Raw genomic sequence first — 16,996 nt, 5'->3', positions numbered from 1 at the left:
AGGAGCCTGGTAATTATTTTTTAGTAAATAAGTGCATGAATAAATGGATCCTGAGGCTTTTTTCCATCCCATAATGTCTTCTGGAATACATCCACTTCACAAATAAGTGGAAGATAAAGAAATTCTTGGGGAGCACCAATGTTTTAAAATAAATATAAACAGGCTGTCTTATGTAAGGGGTAACCACTGCCACATGTTCTGAAGCACTTTAGAAAGGAAATGTGGCTTTCCTGTTCCAAGCTTATTAAAAGTCGAATTCAGACAAATGAGCGCTGGAAGTGTATACTGTGCCTTACGTCTGATTCTTTCTGCAACAACAGATAAACTAGACAGCTACAGTAATCAAAGAGGATTATTCCACATCCAGAAACGGAGCCAGCTGTCAGGTGGAGGAGCATACAAGCCAAAGGAGGCCTGTTGGCGTTTTTGAGAGTGTCTGCTTCCAGCGTAAGGTTTACTTTATTTATTTACATTTTTATTTATTTTATTTTATTTTTAAAAATCCATTATTTATGAAACCTTTCTCTTTGGTCAGATATATACTGGTATTGAAAGCAGTTAAAACATGTAATGGTTATCTACAAAAAAATCATTTCTGATTGTTGTATTCCCTCAATAACATATGCATCTACACAGGTTCAAGGATATTATATTCCCCAAACATTTTATATTCAGAATTAAATTTTAAAGGACCATGTTTTCCATAGTTTTGGTCTGGTGAACAGGTTATTAAAAAAAAACCCATTAAAAGGGGCACAAGTCATCAGAATAGGCACCCAATATCACAATAGGCACCAACCGTCAGAATAGGTGCCAACTGTCAGAACAAGGCATCAGCCATCAGAACAAGCACCAATGACCAGAAGAGGCATCAACCATCAGAATGCTTGACATACTGCTTATTCCCCATTGAACTTTCACTTCACTTATTCATGTATTTATATTGGAAAGGACTCAGCTTTCTGTTTGATTCAGTGGGTTATTATCCATTACTTTCATTGTTTATTTTAATCCTCACATTGTCCCAGATTTGACCAGTGAGGACCTCTTCAAACTGGATTCTGGGTCTTTTTAACATGCTCCATCATTCTTAGAGCATTTTGTTACTTTGTAGGCCCCAAAGATCTTACAGGCTCATCTTGTATTTTCCCTGCCCCTTGGATTCTTTGAATGGAGAATGGCTTTTAGAAGTCAGATATGGGTGCTAGGTGTGCTCATTGCTATTGGGGTGCTCATTGCTCCTAGGCTGTCTCAGTGGACAGAACAAAAAGTGTGTGTGTATATGTGTGTGTGTCTCACAATGACATTAATATTTATCTCTATATATTGAAAACCATTAATTTACATAATATCTCTAATTCTAATTCAAAGCCACAGGGCTCATTCTGGTTTTCTCCCCTTCTGTATTTGTAACTGCCTTCTTAATCAGTGAGAAAACTGGCTCCCATCATTCTTAATATATTCGCTTTGCTTGGTTGATCTCCCTGCATGGAGCCAACTTCCCATAGTAGGACACCCTCCCACCAGCACCTCGTTCTGCTTGGGCTTTGGCATTCCACCTTGGCTCTTCCCTTTTCTTGTGTGGACACCCTCTTCATTGTATTTGGGCTCTGACACTCTGCTCCCCTGTATGGATACTCTCTTTGTTCTGTTCTGGCTCCGACATCCCATGCCAGACCCTCCCCACCACGGGGTGCTCTGCTCTCACAGTGCTGGGCTGCTCCAGTAGCTGCCCTACCCTGTGCAGATGTACTCCTCCCTACTCAGCTCCAACACCCACCTGGTCTGCCCCTTATGGGGACATCCTCTCATTCCACTTGGGCTCCAACTCCCTGCTCTTAGCCTCTGACACTCCCTAACCCTGGCCCATCCTCATGAATGCTGAGTCTCTGGTGATGGTGCCATGCCTCTAGACTATAGCAGTTAATCAGGTAGCCCTTCCTCCACAGTCCCCTAGTTCTATGACTGGATTGTCTCCCCTGATTCCATTAGCTGTAGGCTGGTAACTTCTTTTGCTAGTCTTTGACTGCCTCACCATATCCTGTATTTTCCCTTAACTCTGCCCACGCCTCTCTGTTACCTTCCCATTTAGATCTCTTCATGTGGCTATCTGGGGGTGAACTCTCCTGCTTGGAGTACGACTGATATGCTACCTTTCATTTTCTTGGTCTCCCTTCCTGGAAATTTTATCAATTGGATAATGAATCATTTGCGTTAATCATCTATGCCTCTTATTTTTGCATAGAATTTCCATCTTTTTGTGTTTTTGCTCTACATTATGAGACATTTCTTTACCTTCCCAGTATTCCCATCCCTCCCAATAAAATATTTTTCAGTTTCAGCAATCATGCGTTTAATTTTCAAGGGTTCTTTCTTGCTTTCTTGGTCTTATGTTTTCATAGCAATCTGCCCTTATTTGCTGGATTCAGCAACTTTGTTAATCTCCCTAAGGATTAATGGAAGTTTCTTGTCTCTTAAGGTTCTTTTCTATTTCCTGAAGTATTTCAGCTTCTTTTGAGGCCAATTATTTTATTTATCTTGATGTTTTTTTCTTTTGTGCTGTGGATTTTCTGAATGTATGGGACTCTTTGGTTCTCTGTTCATAAGAATGGGAAAATAAATGGATTTTCCTGGATAGCTGATGAGGCTTTCCTTTGCTATGGGTCTTCCAGGGAAAAAGCAAGACAGCTACCCGGAAACTCTCTGTATGGGCGACATACTCGTCAGCTTCCCTTTAGAATGAGCAGGTGGAAGGCCAGGGACATTTCACAGAGGGCTGTGTCTCCAAGAATGAGTAGGAGTTTTCCAAGTGCAAAATGAGCTCAATGAGTCCAGGTTCTGGAAGCAACATCTACACAAGCCTGGATGTGTAAAACACAATGACATTCCCTAAAAATGAAGAGTTTATGTGGAGAAGGAGTCTGGGGGAGGCACCTTAGGAAACCTTAAGGAGAAATAGTGTCAGACTGATTTTATTTATTTAATCATTTAGAATTTGTTTTTAAATTTTTACTAGGGTATAATTTATATATAGCCCAGTGCAGATATCTTAATTGATGAAGTTATGTGTATTTATACATTCAAGTGACAACCACCCAGATGGCGATATAAAACATTTCCATCACCCCAGAAAGAGTGTCAGACTGACTTTACAGGTTCCCATGGCTGAGCACATAGAGCCCCTTAGGACCCTGTTGGACTAATTCAGGAGAGAGGTGTGTATTGTGCCATGTGGCTGGAGAGGTTTTCGACTAGAATTGGTAGGCACTGCTCATTAGCTGTGGGTAGGGAGCTCAGGGAGGTGGACAGGCACATAGGACACAGGAGTGATAACAGCAGCCACAGATCTCCAGGATGTGTTTCCTGCCAGGGACTGTACTAGGAGCTGTTTGCATCTCATCTCATTTTTTCTCAAGCAAGATTTTATTACTGACTCCATTTTACAAAAGAGAATCTGAGGCTTGGCGAGTTGGCTCCCACGCCTAGCTCCTGACCACTCACCACACTGGTTCTCAGGATGCTCAAAGTAATAGCAAATGGCCCGCAAGGAAGTGGGTTGGGTCCATCTTCACTTCCTGACCCTCAGCTTTCTCCATCAGACCAAGGACAGCATTGATTGACCTTGCAGTGGACTGAGAGTTCAAACTTTGAGCTGTCGAGGGCCAAACACACCTTTTTGACTCCAAGGTGATTCATGTGGAACATTCCTAAGGGGGCAAGGAGTGAGGTCTGTCACTAAGCTATTAAGGAAGGTCAATGTCTAGGAGGTTGGACAAAGCCAGACACTTTTGTGGTGCACGGAAAACCCTATTGAGCCCCTTCCTCAGAGACTGCAGAATGCAGCCTGGCCACTGGCAGGACCTCCCAGACTGGGGTCCTGGCTCCAGATGCCAGCGAGTGGGGAAGTACAGCTCCCGGTTTCTTGCTCATGGGCTTTGCTTTCTTGGGGAGCTCCAGATATTCTTGCTCTGCTCTGTTCAGGGCTCAGCTGCCACCAGGGGTTGCTGTTTCCTTCCCCGGCTGAGCAAGGGTCTGATAGCTAGCTCCTGCTGCATTGGTTTAACTAGGAATGTCTGCTATCAGGCACTCCGTCCCCTTCTCAGTGGCTCTCCGGTGCTGAAGAAGGAGTTCGGACTTTGGATTCAAACCCCAACCCCACCATCTACAATTTGGATGACTGAGGCAAGTCATTTCACTTCTTTGAGCCTCAGTTTTCTCACCTGTGAAATGGGGTGATCATACTTCACAAGGTGGGAGTGAGGATGGAATAAGAGAAAGTGCTGCTGCCTGGCGCGGGAGCTGGTCACTATTTTCACTGCTCCCTCAGCTGCTCTCTGATCCATGGGGGCTCGGGCTCAGGCCTGGGAGCCCTGGGCAGTTGCTCAAAGGGCTCACCTGTAAGACCTCAGCCCTCGGCCCCACACAGCTTCCCCACGAGGAGGAGCTGTCAGTGTCTGAGTTCTTGCCCACACAGAGAACAGGTGTCTATAGGTGAATGGTTTCTGGACAGGAAAGACTCTTCACTTTATTAGTTTTTTAGTTTTTACTTTTTTGGCCGCGCTGCGTGGCTTGTGGGATCCTAGTTCCCTGACCAGGGATCGAACCCCTGCCCCCTGCAGTGAAAGCACAGAGTCCTAACCACTGGACCACCAGGGAAGTCCCAAATACTCTTCACTTTAGACTCCTGGAAGCCATCATTATGATTAAGTTCCGTCAAATGCATTCCTTCCTTCCTTTGTCGGATGCTGTCACTGTATATGGACCCATGCTGGGCTCTGAGGGCAGAGACAAGGAATAGTGCCCTAGACACGGGGAGTATGTTATGTAAACATACAAGCAGGCTTCGCCACCTGCCTCTGCAGCAGAGCACAGAAGGCTGCGGGAATGCGTCATGGCACAGGGGACATCGGAGCTGGGCTGTGAAGGAGGAGCAGCATTTTCCCAGGCAATCAAGGCAGGGACGAGAGTGGTCCTGAAAGAAGACGTGGCAGCTGCAAACCCGGAGGGGCCGGTGAGCAGAGGCATGGGTGTTTGGCAGACTGGATCTGAGTGTTTCTTAGCTGAGTGACTTTGGGTAAGTTGCTCAATGCTTGAGTCTCACTTGGCTTCATCAGTAAAACAGAAATAAAAATGCCCACCTCTCAGAGCTGTTGTGATGATCCAATAGGGTAACGTCTGCAGAGCCCACATGGACCATAAATGACAGCTGTCATTCTAGAAAGCTGTCACTGCCCACAACTCTGGAAACATTTCCATAGTTGGCACCATGGATGGTGCCTCTGGGATTACTTGGTGTGTTGCGGGGAGCGGCTGGGAGGCCTGGGCCGTGTCCTGTGGGTCATAGGGAGCCATGGAAGGTTTTTCTCCCCCCAGCTTTATTGAGATATAGTTGACATATAACATTATGTACATTTAAGGTGTACAATGAGTTGATTTGATACATTTATATATGGCAAAAGGATTACCACCATAGCATTAGCTAATACCTCCATCCCATCACATAATTACTATTTCTTTTTTTCGTGGTGAGGACATTTAAGATCTACTGTCTTAGCAACTTTCAAGTATATAATACAGTATCATTAGCTATAATCACCAAGCTGTACATTAGATCCCCAGAAGTTGTTAATCTTAGAACAGGAAGTTTGGACCCTTTGACCAATTATCTCCCCATTTCCTCAACCCCCTGGCCCCTGGTAACCGCTGCTTTATTCCGCTTCTGTGAGTTGGAGCCATGGAAGGTTTTAGAGAAGAGTTGTATATGTCGGATACCTAGGAAGTTCCCCCAAAGCAAAGCCTACTCTCAGGAGGTCCTCCAAGTACATACGTGATTTTACCATGTGGCCTTCTGGAGGAAATTATAAGTTAGTGTGTTCAAAATTGAAGCAGCCTTTGTAATAAACATTGTCCCCTTTCAGGCAAGTCCTGTTTCACGTGGACTCCAGTGGAGAAGTGCTTTCTTTTTTTTTTTTTTTGCGGTACGCGGGCCTCTCACTGTTGTGGCCTCTCCCGCTGCGGAGCACAGGCTCCGGACGCGCAGGCTCAGTGGCCATGGCTCACGGGCCCAGCTGCTCTGCGGCACGCGGGATCCTCCCGGACCGGGGCACGAACCCGTGTCCCCAGCATCGGCAGGCGGACTCTCAACCACTGCGCCACAGGGAAGCCCCAAGAGAAGTGCTTTCTTACTTTATTCTTGTTGCAACAATCTTGGAGGCCTTTCCAGGATCTACCAGGGCCTCCCTGACTGTTCCCACATGGACCTCTGAAAGCCCTGGCATTTTCCAGCCACACCGCCCTTCAGTGATCTGCAGTGAGCCAATGCCTCCAGTCTCAGGGCCTTTGTGCTTACTGTGCCCTCTGCCTGGCCCACATATCTAAAGCTGACCCATTTCCCCACAGCATCTCACTCCCTGCAATAACTTATTAACTTATTTACTCGTTCTTGATGGGCCCTCTCCCCCCAGGGCTGGGAACTCCAGGATAACACAAGGACGGGAACTCTGTTTTGCTCAGCTCTGTGTGTAGCAGGGGAGCCAGGTTCATAGGAGGCCTGTAATTAATATTTGTGAACGAGTTCATGAAAGGCAGGTCTTCTTATGCCCATTTCATGGATGAGGACACTGGGGCTCAGAGAGAACACCAACAGGGCAGTTCCAGCCCTCTTGTGTGTAGGGTCGGGGTGGGCGTTGGGGAGGCCGGCGTGCGGGGCTGCAGCTCCTGGCACACGGCGGACGGGAGGGCTCGCGGCCGCAGCTCCGGAGCAGGCGCCTGGGTCGCCTGCGGCCGGTCAGAGCGTCCTCAAGGGCGGTGCGGGCGGCAGACTGGGCGGGCACTGGCGGCGGCGGCGCGGGAGGGAGGCAAGCGGGCGGGGAGACCGGCAGGGCGGCTCCGCTCCGCACGCAGAGAGGGCCGGGCCGCCGGAGCAGGTGAGACCGGCGCGGGCCCCGCGATTTGCCCCGTGGATCCCAGGGGCAGAAGGGACCCGGGCCCGAGGGGTCCCCGGGAAGCCGCGCGCTTCCTCTGCCGGGCGCCTGGGGAGGGGTCGCCGGGTGGGCTTCGCAGGGACTCAGAGCCGCGCAACCGGGGCGGTGCGGGGAAACCCTGCTCCTCGAGCGGACTTGGGCTCCTTCAGTCTCACCTGTCCTCACCTGTGTGCTGCCGGGAGAGCAGGTAGGGGTGAGTGGAAAATGTGGGCGCCGCGGGCTTTAGGAGACAGAAGCTGTTTGCTGAAATTTCAGGAAACAAAGCAGACATTCTTCTCTCCATTCTTAACCTCATGGGAGAATTGATATTATTTGTACTATCCATTAGTTTTCCTCTGAGTGCTGGGAAGGCAGGCTGCAGTGGAGGGCTCCCCCCTCCCCCCTCCCCCCCGGGTTGCAGAAGCAGAGCTGCTTGGGATCTAAACCCGGAGACACTATTTCACTGACTTTGCACAATAGTCTGCCTTCCTGCTCCCAGAATTACCACCCCCTGGGGTGTGCCTGGAGGACCTGAGGTCTCCTGGAGCTCACTGGGCATCTCTGAGGAATGCAGTGGGAAGTGAGGGACAGTCTTGGTGTGAGGGCCCTCGGGGGAACTCCAAATCACCCAGAGGGGTCTGAAGTGGTCGGAGTGGCCCCAGCTCAGCAGCCCTGGGGAGTGGATGCGATCACCTTGAGGTGATCCTTGTGAAGAGTTGCATTGCTGGAGGCTGCAAGGGATAGACACTAGCTTGTGATAGCCCGTCAAGCCTACGTCTCTCCCCTGGGAGCTGTGCTCTTGTGTTCTGCCCCGGCGAGGGGCTTCTGGGGTTCTGAACTGTGTCGGGAAGGAGGCAGCTCTTTCTAGAGTGTCATTCCATTAGGGACTCCAAACCCGCATCTGCTTGGGAAGGATGAGGGGCTGGAGAGGCTGGGCTGTCCGCAGAGCTGCCCTGGGAGGAGGGGGCTCTGAGCCAGCATGCTGGGGCCCGAGGCCAGGTGATGCTGGGCAGCTGCCACCCCACCTGGGGCATCTTCTCACTTGGGCGAGCCACATCCGGCACCCCCAGGTGCTCACCCAGTCACGCTTTGTTGGGGACCTTGGGTGTCCATCTCCAACCCTGCCTCTACCGCTCCACCTGCCCCACATTAGTTCACCTCCTGCTTCAAGACAGGCCCCGCTCCTCTTTCCTCCTTTTCAAAATCTCTGTCTGGCAGGGCCTGGTGCAGGGGGCTTCAGAATCAGACTGACCAGGGTTCCAGTTCAGCTTTGCCACTTACTGACTGTGGGGACATTGGCCAGGTCCCTTCATCTAACTGGGCCTCAGTGTCCTCCTCTTTGAAATGGGGCTGATATTAGATCCAATCATATGAATTTGCTGTCTTTGCAGGTTGAAAGTGCTTGGATACTGGCAATTTCACATGGTTCAGCCTAGGAATGCCTTCCTCCCAGGGCTGCAGTGTGGATTAATGATCAGGGAGATGTCTTGTGCCCAAAGCTCAGTGAAGGCTAAAGTCCCTTCTGCCCTCTGTCTCCCAGCAAAGTGTACGCTCTCCAGGGTGAGGCAAGACACACCCCCTCCTTGGGCTCCCTGCAAGACTGGGCTCCCGCCTTCCCTCCCCTACCTGTCTTTCCAAATTCCCCTTCCTGCTCCTCTGGGTATGGCAGGCTCAGTTGCTTCCATTCTCTCCCCAACCCCTGCCCAGGTACAGCCCCTGAGGCTGCTTGGGCCTCCCATGTGTCTGCGGGACCAAACTCAGACCAGAGTCACCTCTGCATGCGTGCTGCCACTGCCTTCTCCCTACTGCCCCTGTGCACTTTCTACAGAAGGAAACCAGCTTTCGTGCTGACCTGGGGCTCAAGGGTTTGAATTATTACTGCCTTGCCCCTGGAGAATGCTTCTGGAAATCCTCAGTTCCTGTGTACAGAGGGCCTTTCTGGGGTAGGGGCTTATGGAGTGGTCCCCTCTCTGGTGTTCCCTTCCAGCATCTGCAGCTCTGGAGAAAGATGCAAGGGCCAGCTGGCAGTTCTGCTCCTTTCTTGGTCCCCCCAAGATCTCCTTCCCATGTTGATGCTCTCCCAGCCCCAGCACTTCCCTCCTCTGCCCCAGTCCCAGAAGCTGCTGGGAAGGGCTGATTTGGGTTCAGGCATCTGTGTGGTCTAATCAGCAGGGACTGGTGTGGGGTTTCCTGGCTCACTGGTGACCACCCCTTTTATTAGCTCTTTATGGATTGTCTGAGAAGAGGGCTGCAAGTCAGGCAGATCCCCAGTGCTGCCTTCAGCCCTCCCCCTCCTCCTGTCTTGGCCCTTTCCCTCAATCTATTCTCTACATCCAAGTGACCTTTCTGGAATGAACTTGGGCTTGCTGGCAGCCTTTCAGCAGCTCACCCAGCATTTCTGGTCTGGCCCACCTCTCCAGCCCATCTTTTGTTACTCCCTTCCACCTACTCTAGGCTCTAGCTATTCTGAACTGCTTACTGTTCTCTGAGGAGCCTTTCTTCTTTCCTGCCTCCTTGCCTCTGTACCCTGTTTCCTGTACCTTGAATTCCTTCCTCCACCTTGTCTATTTGGATAGTTAACTCCTCTTCATCCTTTGAGCCCTGGATCCATGTCCCCTCTTTTCTCATCTCCTTGCTTCCTTCCTTGATCTCCCAGCTCACAGGCATTCCATTCATACTGGTTTTGGTGATGGCAATGTGGCATTGAGGTTCATCTGTGTTCCTGGTGGCTAGTTCCCCTGGTCTGGGAGGGACATGGCTGTATAAGTCATCTTTGCAGACCTTGTTTCTAGCGTGGGACTTGGTACCTGCTTATTGAGTGAATGAATGAACGAAGCAGGGAGGATTTTCTGGAGCCCTCCCCGTCTAGTAATGGCACTCTGATCATTGCTGAGCTTGGCCAGTTTGGAACCAGTGGTGTTGTTTCCCATTGTTGACCCAGCCCTGGCTGTTGGTCAACCGAGTCTTGGGTTTCCATCTTATTTGCTGCTTCTGAGCACAGTGTATCTGCCACAGTTTCATGCAGCTATGGCTGTTTTTTCACTCAGATACTGGACCTTATGTTTCACCCTGGTATATTTCATTTTGTCACATTCAATTCCAAATGACTCTTTTTGCCCGAAGACTGTGGTACCAGAAAAATCCTCTTGCCTCTGGGATTGGGTAGCCGAAATAACCAGACTATAAACTATCGTTTGAATTCATGATGGTCTTGTACGTGGCAAAATGTGCCTCATCTTTATAAGCCAAATTAAATGTACAGTGAGTGACGTTTTTGACGGCTGACAAATAGGTTTTATTGGCCTCTGGTTAATTTTGGCTATACCCTGTAAAAACTGTCTCTAACTTAGCACTTGAACATAAAGAACATATATAATGTTCACAGCCCACAAATAGACACGACGATTATAAGGCCTTAAAGAATATCTGTAATAGGGTGTTCCTCTATGAACTGTACTTATCGAAATGGGGTCCAAGGACCATGTGCGTCGGGGTCATGTGGGTCAGTTGTTAAAATACAGATTCCTGGGCCCCATCCTGGACTCACTTAACTGCATCTCCTGGTGAGGGATTCCGGAATCTGCGCTTTCAGTCTGCTCCTAGAATGATTCCGATGTCTCCTGAAGGTTGAGAACTGCTTGTGGGATTAGTGATGACTAGAGAAGTCATGAGGAAGGTGAGCCCCAGTGGTGTGTGATGATGAGGTGGCGCTCCACGTCAAAATATCTCTCATAGGCATTACCACCTGGAGGCTCCGGAGTCCAAATTCCAATTAAGTCCCTTGTGTTGAGGCACCAGAGGAAAACGGCCAGGCTGGGCCGGGACATGGAGGAATGGCCCAGGCTGGAGTCTGGGAGCTGCAAGCTGTAACTTGAGCATAGGCATGGAGGGGACCCATAGGGAAGGCAGTGGGCATCCCTTGACCTTGGCCTGGTGTGTGTGTACACATAGGGGTCAGGAGGAGAGAGCTGGTGTGCTGATGACCCAGTCTTTGCATACCTGGCTGTCTTCAACTCTGCCATGTGTCACCTGAGAAACAAGACTGGCAGGACAGCTAGGGACTGAGACCAGGAGGGCACACTGTGTGTCAAGCCCCGAGGTTTTTGTTCTGTCCTAAAGGGGGTGCCATGGAAGGACCTGAGCACATGGCAGAATGTGTTGCTGTCTCTATTTGCATAAAATGTGATAAGGGGATTTCTACGCTGTTCCCTAAATAGTTCTCCAGCCTCCAGGCCACGACTCCAGCCTCCTTCGCTCCACTCTGACCCTGAGCTGACTTGCCCCAGGTGATTAGTCATCATTCTTTCAAAGCCTACTGAACTCTGCATACAACAGTCCAACTTCTTTATCATCAAAATAACCTCAAACTCTGAGGTCAGAGGGAATTTGTGGAACAGGTTCTGATGTCAGACAGACCTGGGTTTGTATCTGGGCCCCATTACTTATTAGCTGTGTGACTATGGGCAAGTTGCTTTACATCTCTGAGTTTCAGGTCCTCTAGGTCTCAACCTTGGGAAGGAAGCAGCCATGAACCTCTCTACCTGGTCCCCACTCTTCCCTGGATTCCACACAGGAGGCACTATCCTTCAGTGCCATTTGTCTTTGCTTTGCAGATGTCATCATTGAATCTCCTGGAATCTTTTCACATCCACCATGAACATGTCTCACTTCCTGGTCTTGCTGTTCCCAGAATCCCCACAGGGTCAAAACAGGAGCAAGTCAAGTTCTCTGTACACTCCATATAACTTCTCTGACTACTGCCAGGATTCCATAGACCCAATGGTCTTCATTGTCACCTCCTACAGCATTGAGACCATTGTGGGAGTCCTGGGCAACCTCTGCCTGATATGTGTGACCATTAGGCAGAAGGAGAAGGCCAATGTGACCAACCTGCTTATTGCCAACCTGGCCTTCTCTGACTTCCTCATGTGCCTCATCTGCCAGCCACTCACGGCTATCTACACCATCATGGACTACTGGATCTTTGGCGAGGTCCTTTGCAAGATATCGGCCTTTATCCAGTGTATGTCGGTGACAGTCTCCATCCTCTCGCTCGTACTTGTGGCTCTGGAGAGGCACCAGCTCATCATCAATCCAACAGGCTGGAAACCCAGTGTCTCGCAGGCCTACCTGGGGATTGTGGTCATCTGGCTCATCGCGGGCTTCCTCTCCCTGCCCTTCCTGGCTAACAGCACCCTAGAGAATGTCTTTCATAAGAACCACTCCAAGGCTCTGGAGTTTCTGGTGGATAAGGTGGTCTGTACTGAGTCCTGGCCACTGGACCATCACCGCATCATCTACACCACCTTTCTGCTGCTCTTCCAGTACTGCATCCCACTGGCCTTCATCTTGGTCTGCTACGCTCGCATCTACCAGCGTCTGCGGAAGCGGGGGCGGGTATTCCGCAAGGGCACCTACAGCTTTCGGGCTTGGCAGATGAAGCGGATCAATGTGGTCCTTGTGGTAATGGTGGCTGCCTTTGCTGTGCTTTGGCTGCCCCTGCATGTGTTCAACAGCCTGGAGGACTGGTACCATGAGGCCATCCCCATCTGTCATGGCAACCTCATCTTCATGGTGTGCCACCTGCTTGCCATGGCCTCTACCTGTGTCAACCCTTTCATCTATGGCTTTCTCAACACCAACTTCAAGAAGGAGGTCAAGGCCTTGGTGCTGACTTGCCAGCAGAGTGTCCCTGTGGAGGAGTCCGAGCATCTGCCTCTGTCCACAGTGCACACGGAAGTCTCCAAAGGGTCTCTGAGGCTCAGTGGCAGGTCCAACCCCATCTAGCCAGGGTTAGGGCTTCTCTCTGCCATGTTCATTGCCAGCCTCCCTCACTTAGCTAAGTGGGCACGTTGCAAGCTGGGGGTGGCACTGGCTTTGTGGGGCCCAGATAGGGGCCTTGTGAAGCCGAGCGTTCTGATGGTTCAGCTGTTGTTCTTGGGAGGATTCTGAGTCTGGGTTCTGCAGGTCACACACAGTATGTCTTGCATCCTGAGCAGATGCCAGAGCCGGAGATGGTCTGATTGATGGTCTGTAGTTCATTCTGGTAACTCAGCAACAGATGCCCAGCCCGGGAGCCCAGGGATTTCACTTCCACCAGTGAGGCTGCAAGGCCGTGGTGGGGTGAGGGGAAGAACACGTGGAGTCAGAGCTCTGGACCTTGGTAAACCCCTAACCTCTGTGGGAGACAATGTTTGTGGATGGGCTTTGTAAGTGGTAAAGAGTTCTATGGAGGCAAGACAGGGGGATTACTGTATATCATTAGCACATCCAGCTGCAGAGAATGGACCCTGGCAGCCAGCTCACACTCCTCTGCAGTAGGAAAATCAGCCCTGAGCAGCAGGAATTCCAGGGTTCACATGCTACTCCATCCTTTTTCTCTTTCTTTGTATCTGCCACCTTGAATGGAAATAAGCCTGCAAGTATATCTCCTTGATAGGACTGTGGGCCCCTTGAGGGTGACATCTGTATTGTCAAAGAGCTTGGGTCCCCTATGCCTGGGACAGTCCCTGGCACAGGGAGAGAGCTCCAGAAAGATTTACCATGGTGACAAGAAAGGTAACAGGTGCCCCTGCTGAGTGCTGAGCTGAGGACAGCACCCTGCGCCACAGTCCAGTGTAGGAAGGGCCCAGGCTGCTGCAGCCACACTCTCTCGCCTGCCCTTCCTTGCCTCCCAGGACCTCTCTTGACAAGGCAGCTGGCCAAGGACTCTGCGACCCTCCCCAGTCCACCCACTGCAGAGACTTACAGTACTTAAGGCCATGACTCCAGCCTCCTTCGTTCCACTCTGCCCCTGAGCTGACTTGCCCCAGGTGATGTGTCACCGTTCTTCCGAAGCCTCCCCAGGACTTTGGGCCTCCCAGTGGCTTTCAGTAATGGCAGGGCCAGGGAGGGAGTTCTTGAAGTCTGGGGCACGGGCTGAAAGGAGCAGAGTGTCCCCCTTCCTCCCGCCAGCCTGGGAAGTGGAGAAAAGGCTACGATGAGTGTGAATATCTCACCCGTGGAGGTCAAGGTTCAGGCTTCTGGATCCAAGGCTTCATCTGTGTGTGGACCAGACAGCTTGTCCTTGCAGAAAGGGAAATGTCAAGATTGCTGTGGGCCACCTTGGATGGGATGTCCAGACCTGGTTGTACCTGCTCAGTCCTGCAGAGTGGCTAGTGGCTGGACCCACCACGGCCTCCCGGGGCAGGGTATTCAAGTCCCCAGACCCTTCGAGGGGCCTCACTGTGAGGCTCCTAGGGTTGGCTCTACACAGGGCATCTGGCAAAGGGCCAGGTAGCAGGAGATTGAACAGCCACATTTGATCATCTCTCTGGCCTGGCCTCTGACCAAGAACCTGTACAGCTGACACCAAAGACAACTGCTCTTTGAGTCACCAGCTCCCTTCCTGGAACTGTTTATTTTGTCCCAACTTTTGGTCACGTCTCTCATTCCATCCCTTTGCTCACCTTTATGCGGTTTTTTGGGCAGATTGTTGAGCCATTCTCTCGGTTGCAGCTCGTGCTTGTCCTCTGGTGCCACCTGCTGCTGGCTGCTCCAGGTAACCACCTGCCAGCAAAGCCCAGACCCTGGGACCCATTCCAGAAAGATGTCATTGCTCAAGCTCCGCAAGGAACTGGGGGCCTCAGGCCCCTCCAGATCCCAGACGGTTGCCTGGAGTTTGTGTGTCACCACTCATCTCAGTGGTGCCAAGATGCTTGGGGACAAGGATGCTTTAGGGTGCTAGCATGCTTGAAGACTGGGGGACCAGGCTGAGCATCTGGTGAAGGTGCTTGGCATTGGGAATTCAGGTAGAGGATGGAAGCCTCGCTGAGTATCTTCTGTGCTCCCCTCACCTTGCTGGGTTGGCGCAACTTGCGTGGATGGCTGTCTCCTGCTCCTGTTCCTAATGACCCTTGGGGTTTCCCATTTATCCAGCACCTTTGGCACTTGTATCTCAAAGTGTGCTCAGAAGACCAGCAGCCTTAGCATCACTTGGAGCTTGTTTGGCATGTAGAATCTCTCTTCCCACCCCAGACCTATTGAATCAGAATCTGCATTTTATCAAGATCTCCGAGTTAATGGTGCAAACATTCGAGAAGCTCTCCTCTAGGAAACAGATTGCCCTGGAGCCTGGAGCCAGTCAGTGAGCACCTTCAGACACCCACGGTGGGATCTACAGTAGAGCTATAGGAATCCTAGTTCTAGAGATATGGCTGTAAAATGGTATTGCTAAAAAGGTGGATTCAGTTTTGATTGTATATCTGGCTGCATGTGGACATATTTCTTGTGGCCTTTTCCTTCCTTCAATAAATATTTGTGAAATGAACAGTTTGCATGGTTATATTCTTGGCAAACATGCTCCTCTGTATTCTGCTCTGTTTCACTTAAAACTGTATCATCAACAGTTTTCCATCTCGCTGGATATTATTTTTGCCAGCTGGTTAAGAATCTAGAAAATGCTCCAGTGAAAGCTGGTACCTCTGAACAGCATCTCTCTTTAGCTCTTGGAGGGGCCTTTTCTCACCCAGAAAACAGACCTGTCCCTGATAGTAGTGGGAGGAACCCATCTTCATAGGAGCACCATGGCTGGAATTGGAGACTCACACCGACAAAGACTGCCTGGGGACACTCAGAGGGTGCAAAACCTTATTGAGTCCTGTCGATGAGAGTGTAAATCCTGCCTAACTTTAGCCCTTCCTTATTATTTTTATTTCTTATTTTTTGGCTGTGCCATGTGGGTTGTGGGATCTTAGTTCCCCAACCAGGGATTGAACCCGGGCCATGGTAGTGAAAGTCCTGAGTCCTAACCACTGGACCGCCAGAGAACTCCCAAGCCCTCCCTTTGTAAAGAAATGACCTTGACTTTTTTTTCCCATCATAAAAGTAATCATATTCATTTTTAAAAATATGCAAAATTAAAATAAAATGAAAAAGGAAATCATATTTCACCACCCAAAGATGATTACCGTTTACATTTTAGGGAGTTATTTCTTTAGTTTTTATATATATAGTGTTAGGGTGTATTTTGTTTGTTTTTTTAAAACATGGTTGAGATACTGTGAGCGTATGCAGATTTACATGTAAATTTAAGGATTATTTTATCTTGTTTTTGCTTAACTTTATAAGAATATTTATTCATTCATTCAACAAATATCAGTTACATGGTAGGTACTGGGGGTAAGTGATAAATAAAATAGACACCATCCCTGTTCTCAGGGAGTTTATAATCCAGTCAGTGGATCCATCCTGCATCCTTAATCATTACCTATTGTGGCATATTTAGATGTTCCTAGACCTATTATAAATAATTCTGTGACAAATGTCTATGCAGAGAACTTTCTTCTGTATTTGGAATTATTTCCTGAGGAGAGATTTCCAGAAGTGGAATTAGTGGGTCAAAGGGCATGGACATCTTTCAAGGCTCTGGATGTGTATTGCTAAAGTGATTTCCCAAGAGGCTGGAATGATTTCCACTCCCTGACTAGTGCCTGCTTCCCTGTACCCTGGACACTGTTGAAAAATTACCATTAATGAAAAGACCCCCATGTTCACTCGATCTTGTTTTCCTCTCATTCACTCACGAGCATCAGTCCAACATCACCAGTTTTCTGGGCTCCCCTTCACACAAAACTCCAGAGGCTTGTGGAATCTCGAAGTCTCTGCTTCTCCTCCTCCCATGCTGTTTTGTCCATCCAAGTAGCTCTTGCCAAGGTCACTGGTGACCTCCGTGTTGCCAAATCCCATGACCAGTTCTCAGTCTTGTCTTATGTGGCAATCAGTATCATGCGGCAGTTGGTCAGTTTTTTCTCTTTGAAACTCTTCTGCATGTGACTACTTCAGGATGCCACACTTGCGGTTCTCTCCTGACTCACTGGGCACTCCTTCTCAGGCTCCTTTCCTGGGCTCTCATCTCCCTGACCTGGGAACATTGGTCTGTCCCCAGGAAGTCATGGAGGCCCATCTGCTCTCATTCCCTAGGTGGGTTCATCCAGGCCCCTGGCTTTCTTTCTTTCTTTCTTTTTTTTTTTTTTGCGGTACACGGGCCTCTCACT

At 49.7% G+C, this 16,996-nt stretch overlaps 1 protein-coding gene across 2 annotated transcripts; it reads left to right on the top strand.

Annotated features, from left to right (window-relative positions):
* Positions 1–350: 350 nt before the first annotated feature.
* LOC115847622 (neuropeptide Y receptor type 4-2) lies at positions 351–13,128 on the top strand. 2 transcript variants are annotated; one of them, XM_060286694.1, is made up of 2 exons: positions 351–447; positions 11,576–13,128. In XM_060286694.1, exon 2 carries the CDS (start codon positions 11,616–11,618, stop codon positions 12,747–12,749), a length of 1,134 nt encoding a protein of 377 aa, XP_060142677.1. In that variant the 5' UTR covers positions 351–447; positions 11,576–11,615; the 3' UTR covers positions 12,750–13,128. The 2 variants fall into 2 exon arrangements, with proteins under 2 accessions (XP_060142677.1, XP_060142676.1); XM_060286693.1 differs by lacking the exon at positions 351–447 and adding an exon at positions 6,883–6,926.
* The last annotated feature ends 3,868 nt before the right edge of the window (positions 13,129–16,996 follow it).

The sequence above is a fragment of the Globicephala melas genome, chromosome 16 (assembly GCF_963455315.2).
Source record: "Globicephala melas chromosome 16, mGloMel1.2, whole genome shotgun sequence".
Taxonomy (NCBI): Eukaryota; Metazoa; Chordata; class Mammalia; order Artiodactyla; family Delphinidae; genus Globicephala; species Globicephala melas.
This window is presented reverse-complemented; position numbering and strand designations above follow the sequence as displayed.

What these genes read in the sequence shown, in the direction of transcription:
- LOC115847622 (XM_060286694.1), top strand. Translation starts at nt 11,616, where the DNA reads ATGAACATGTCTCACTTCCTGGTCTTGCTGTTCCCAGAATCCCCACAG.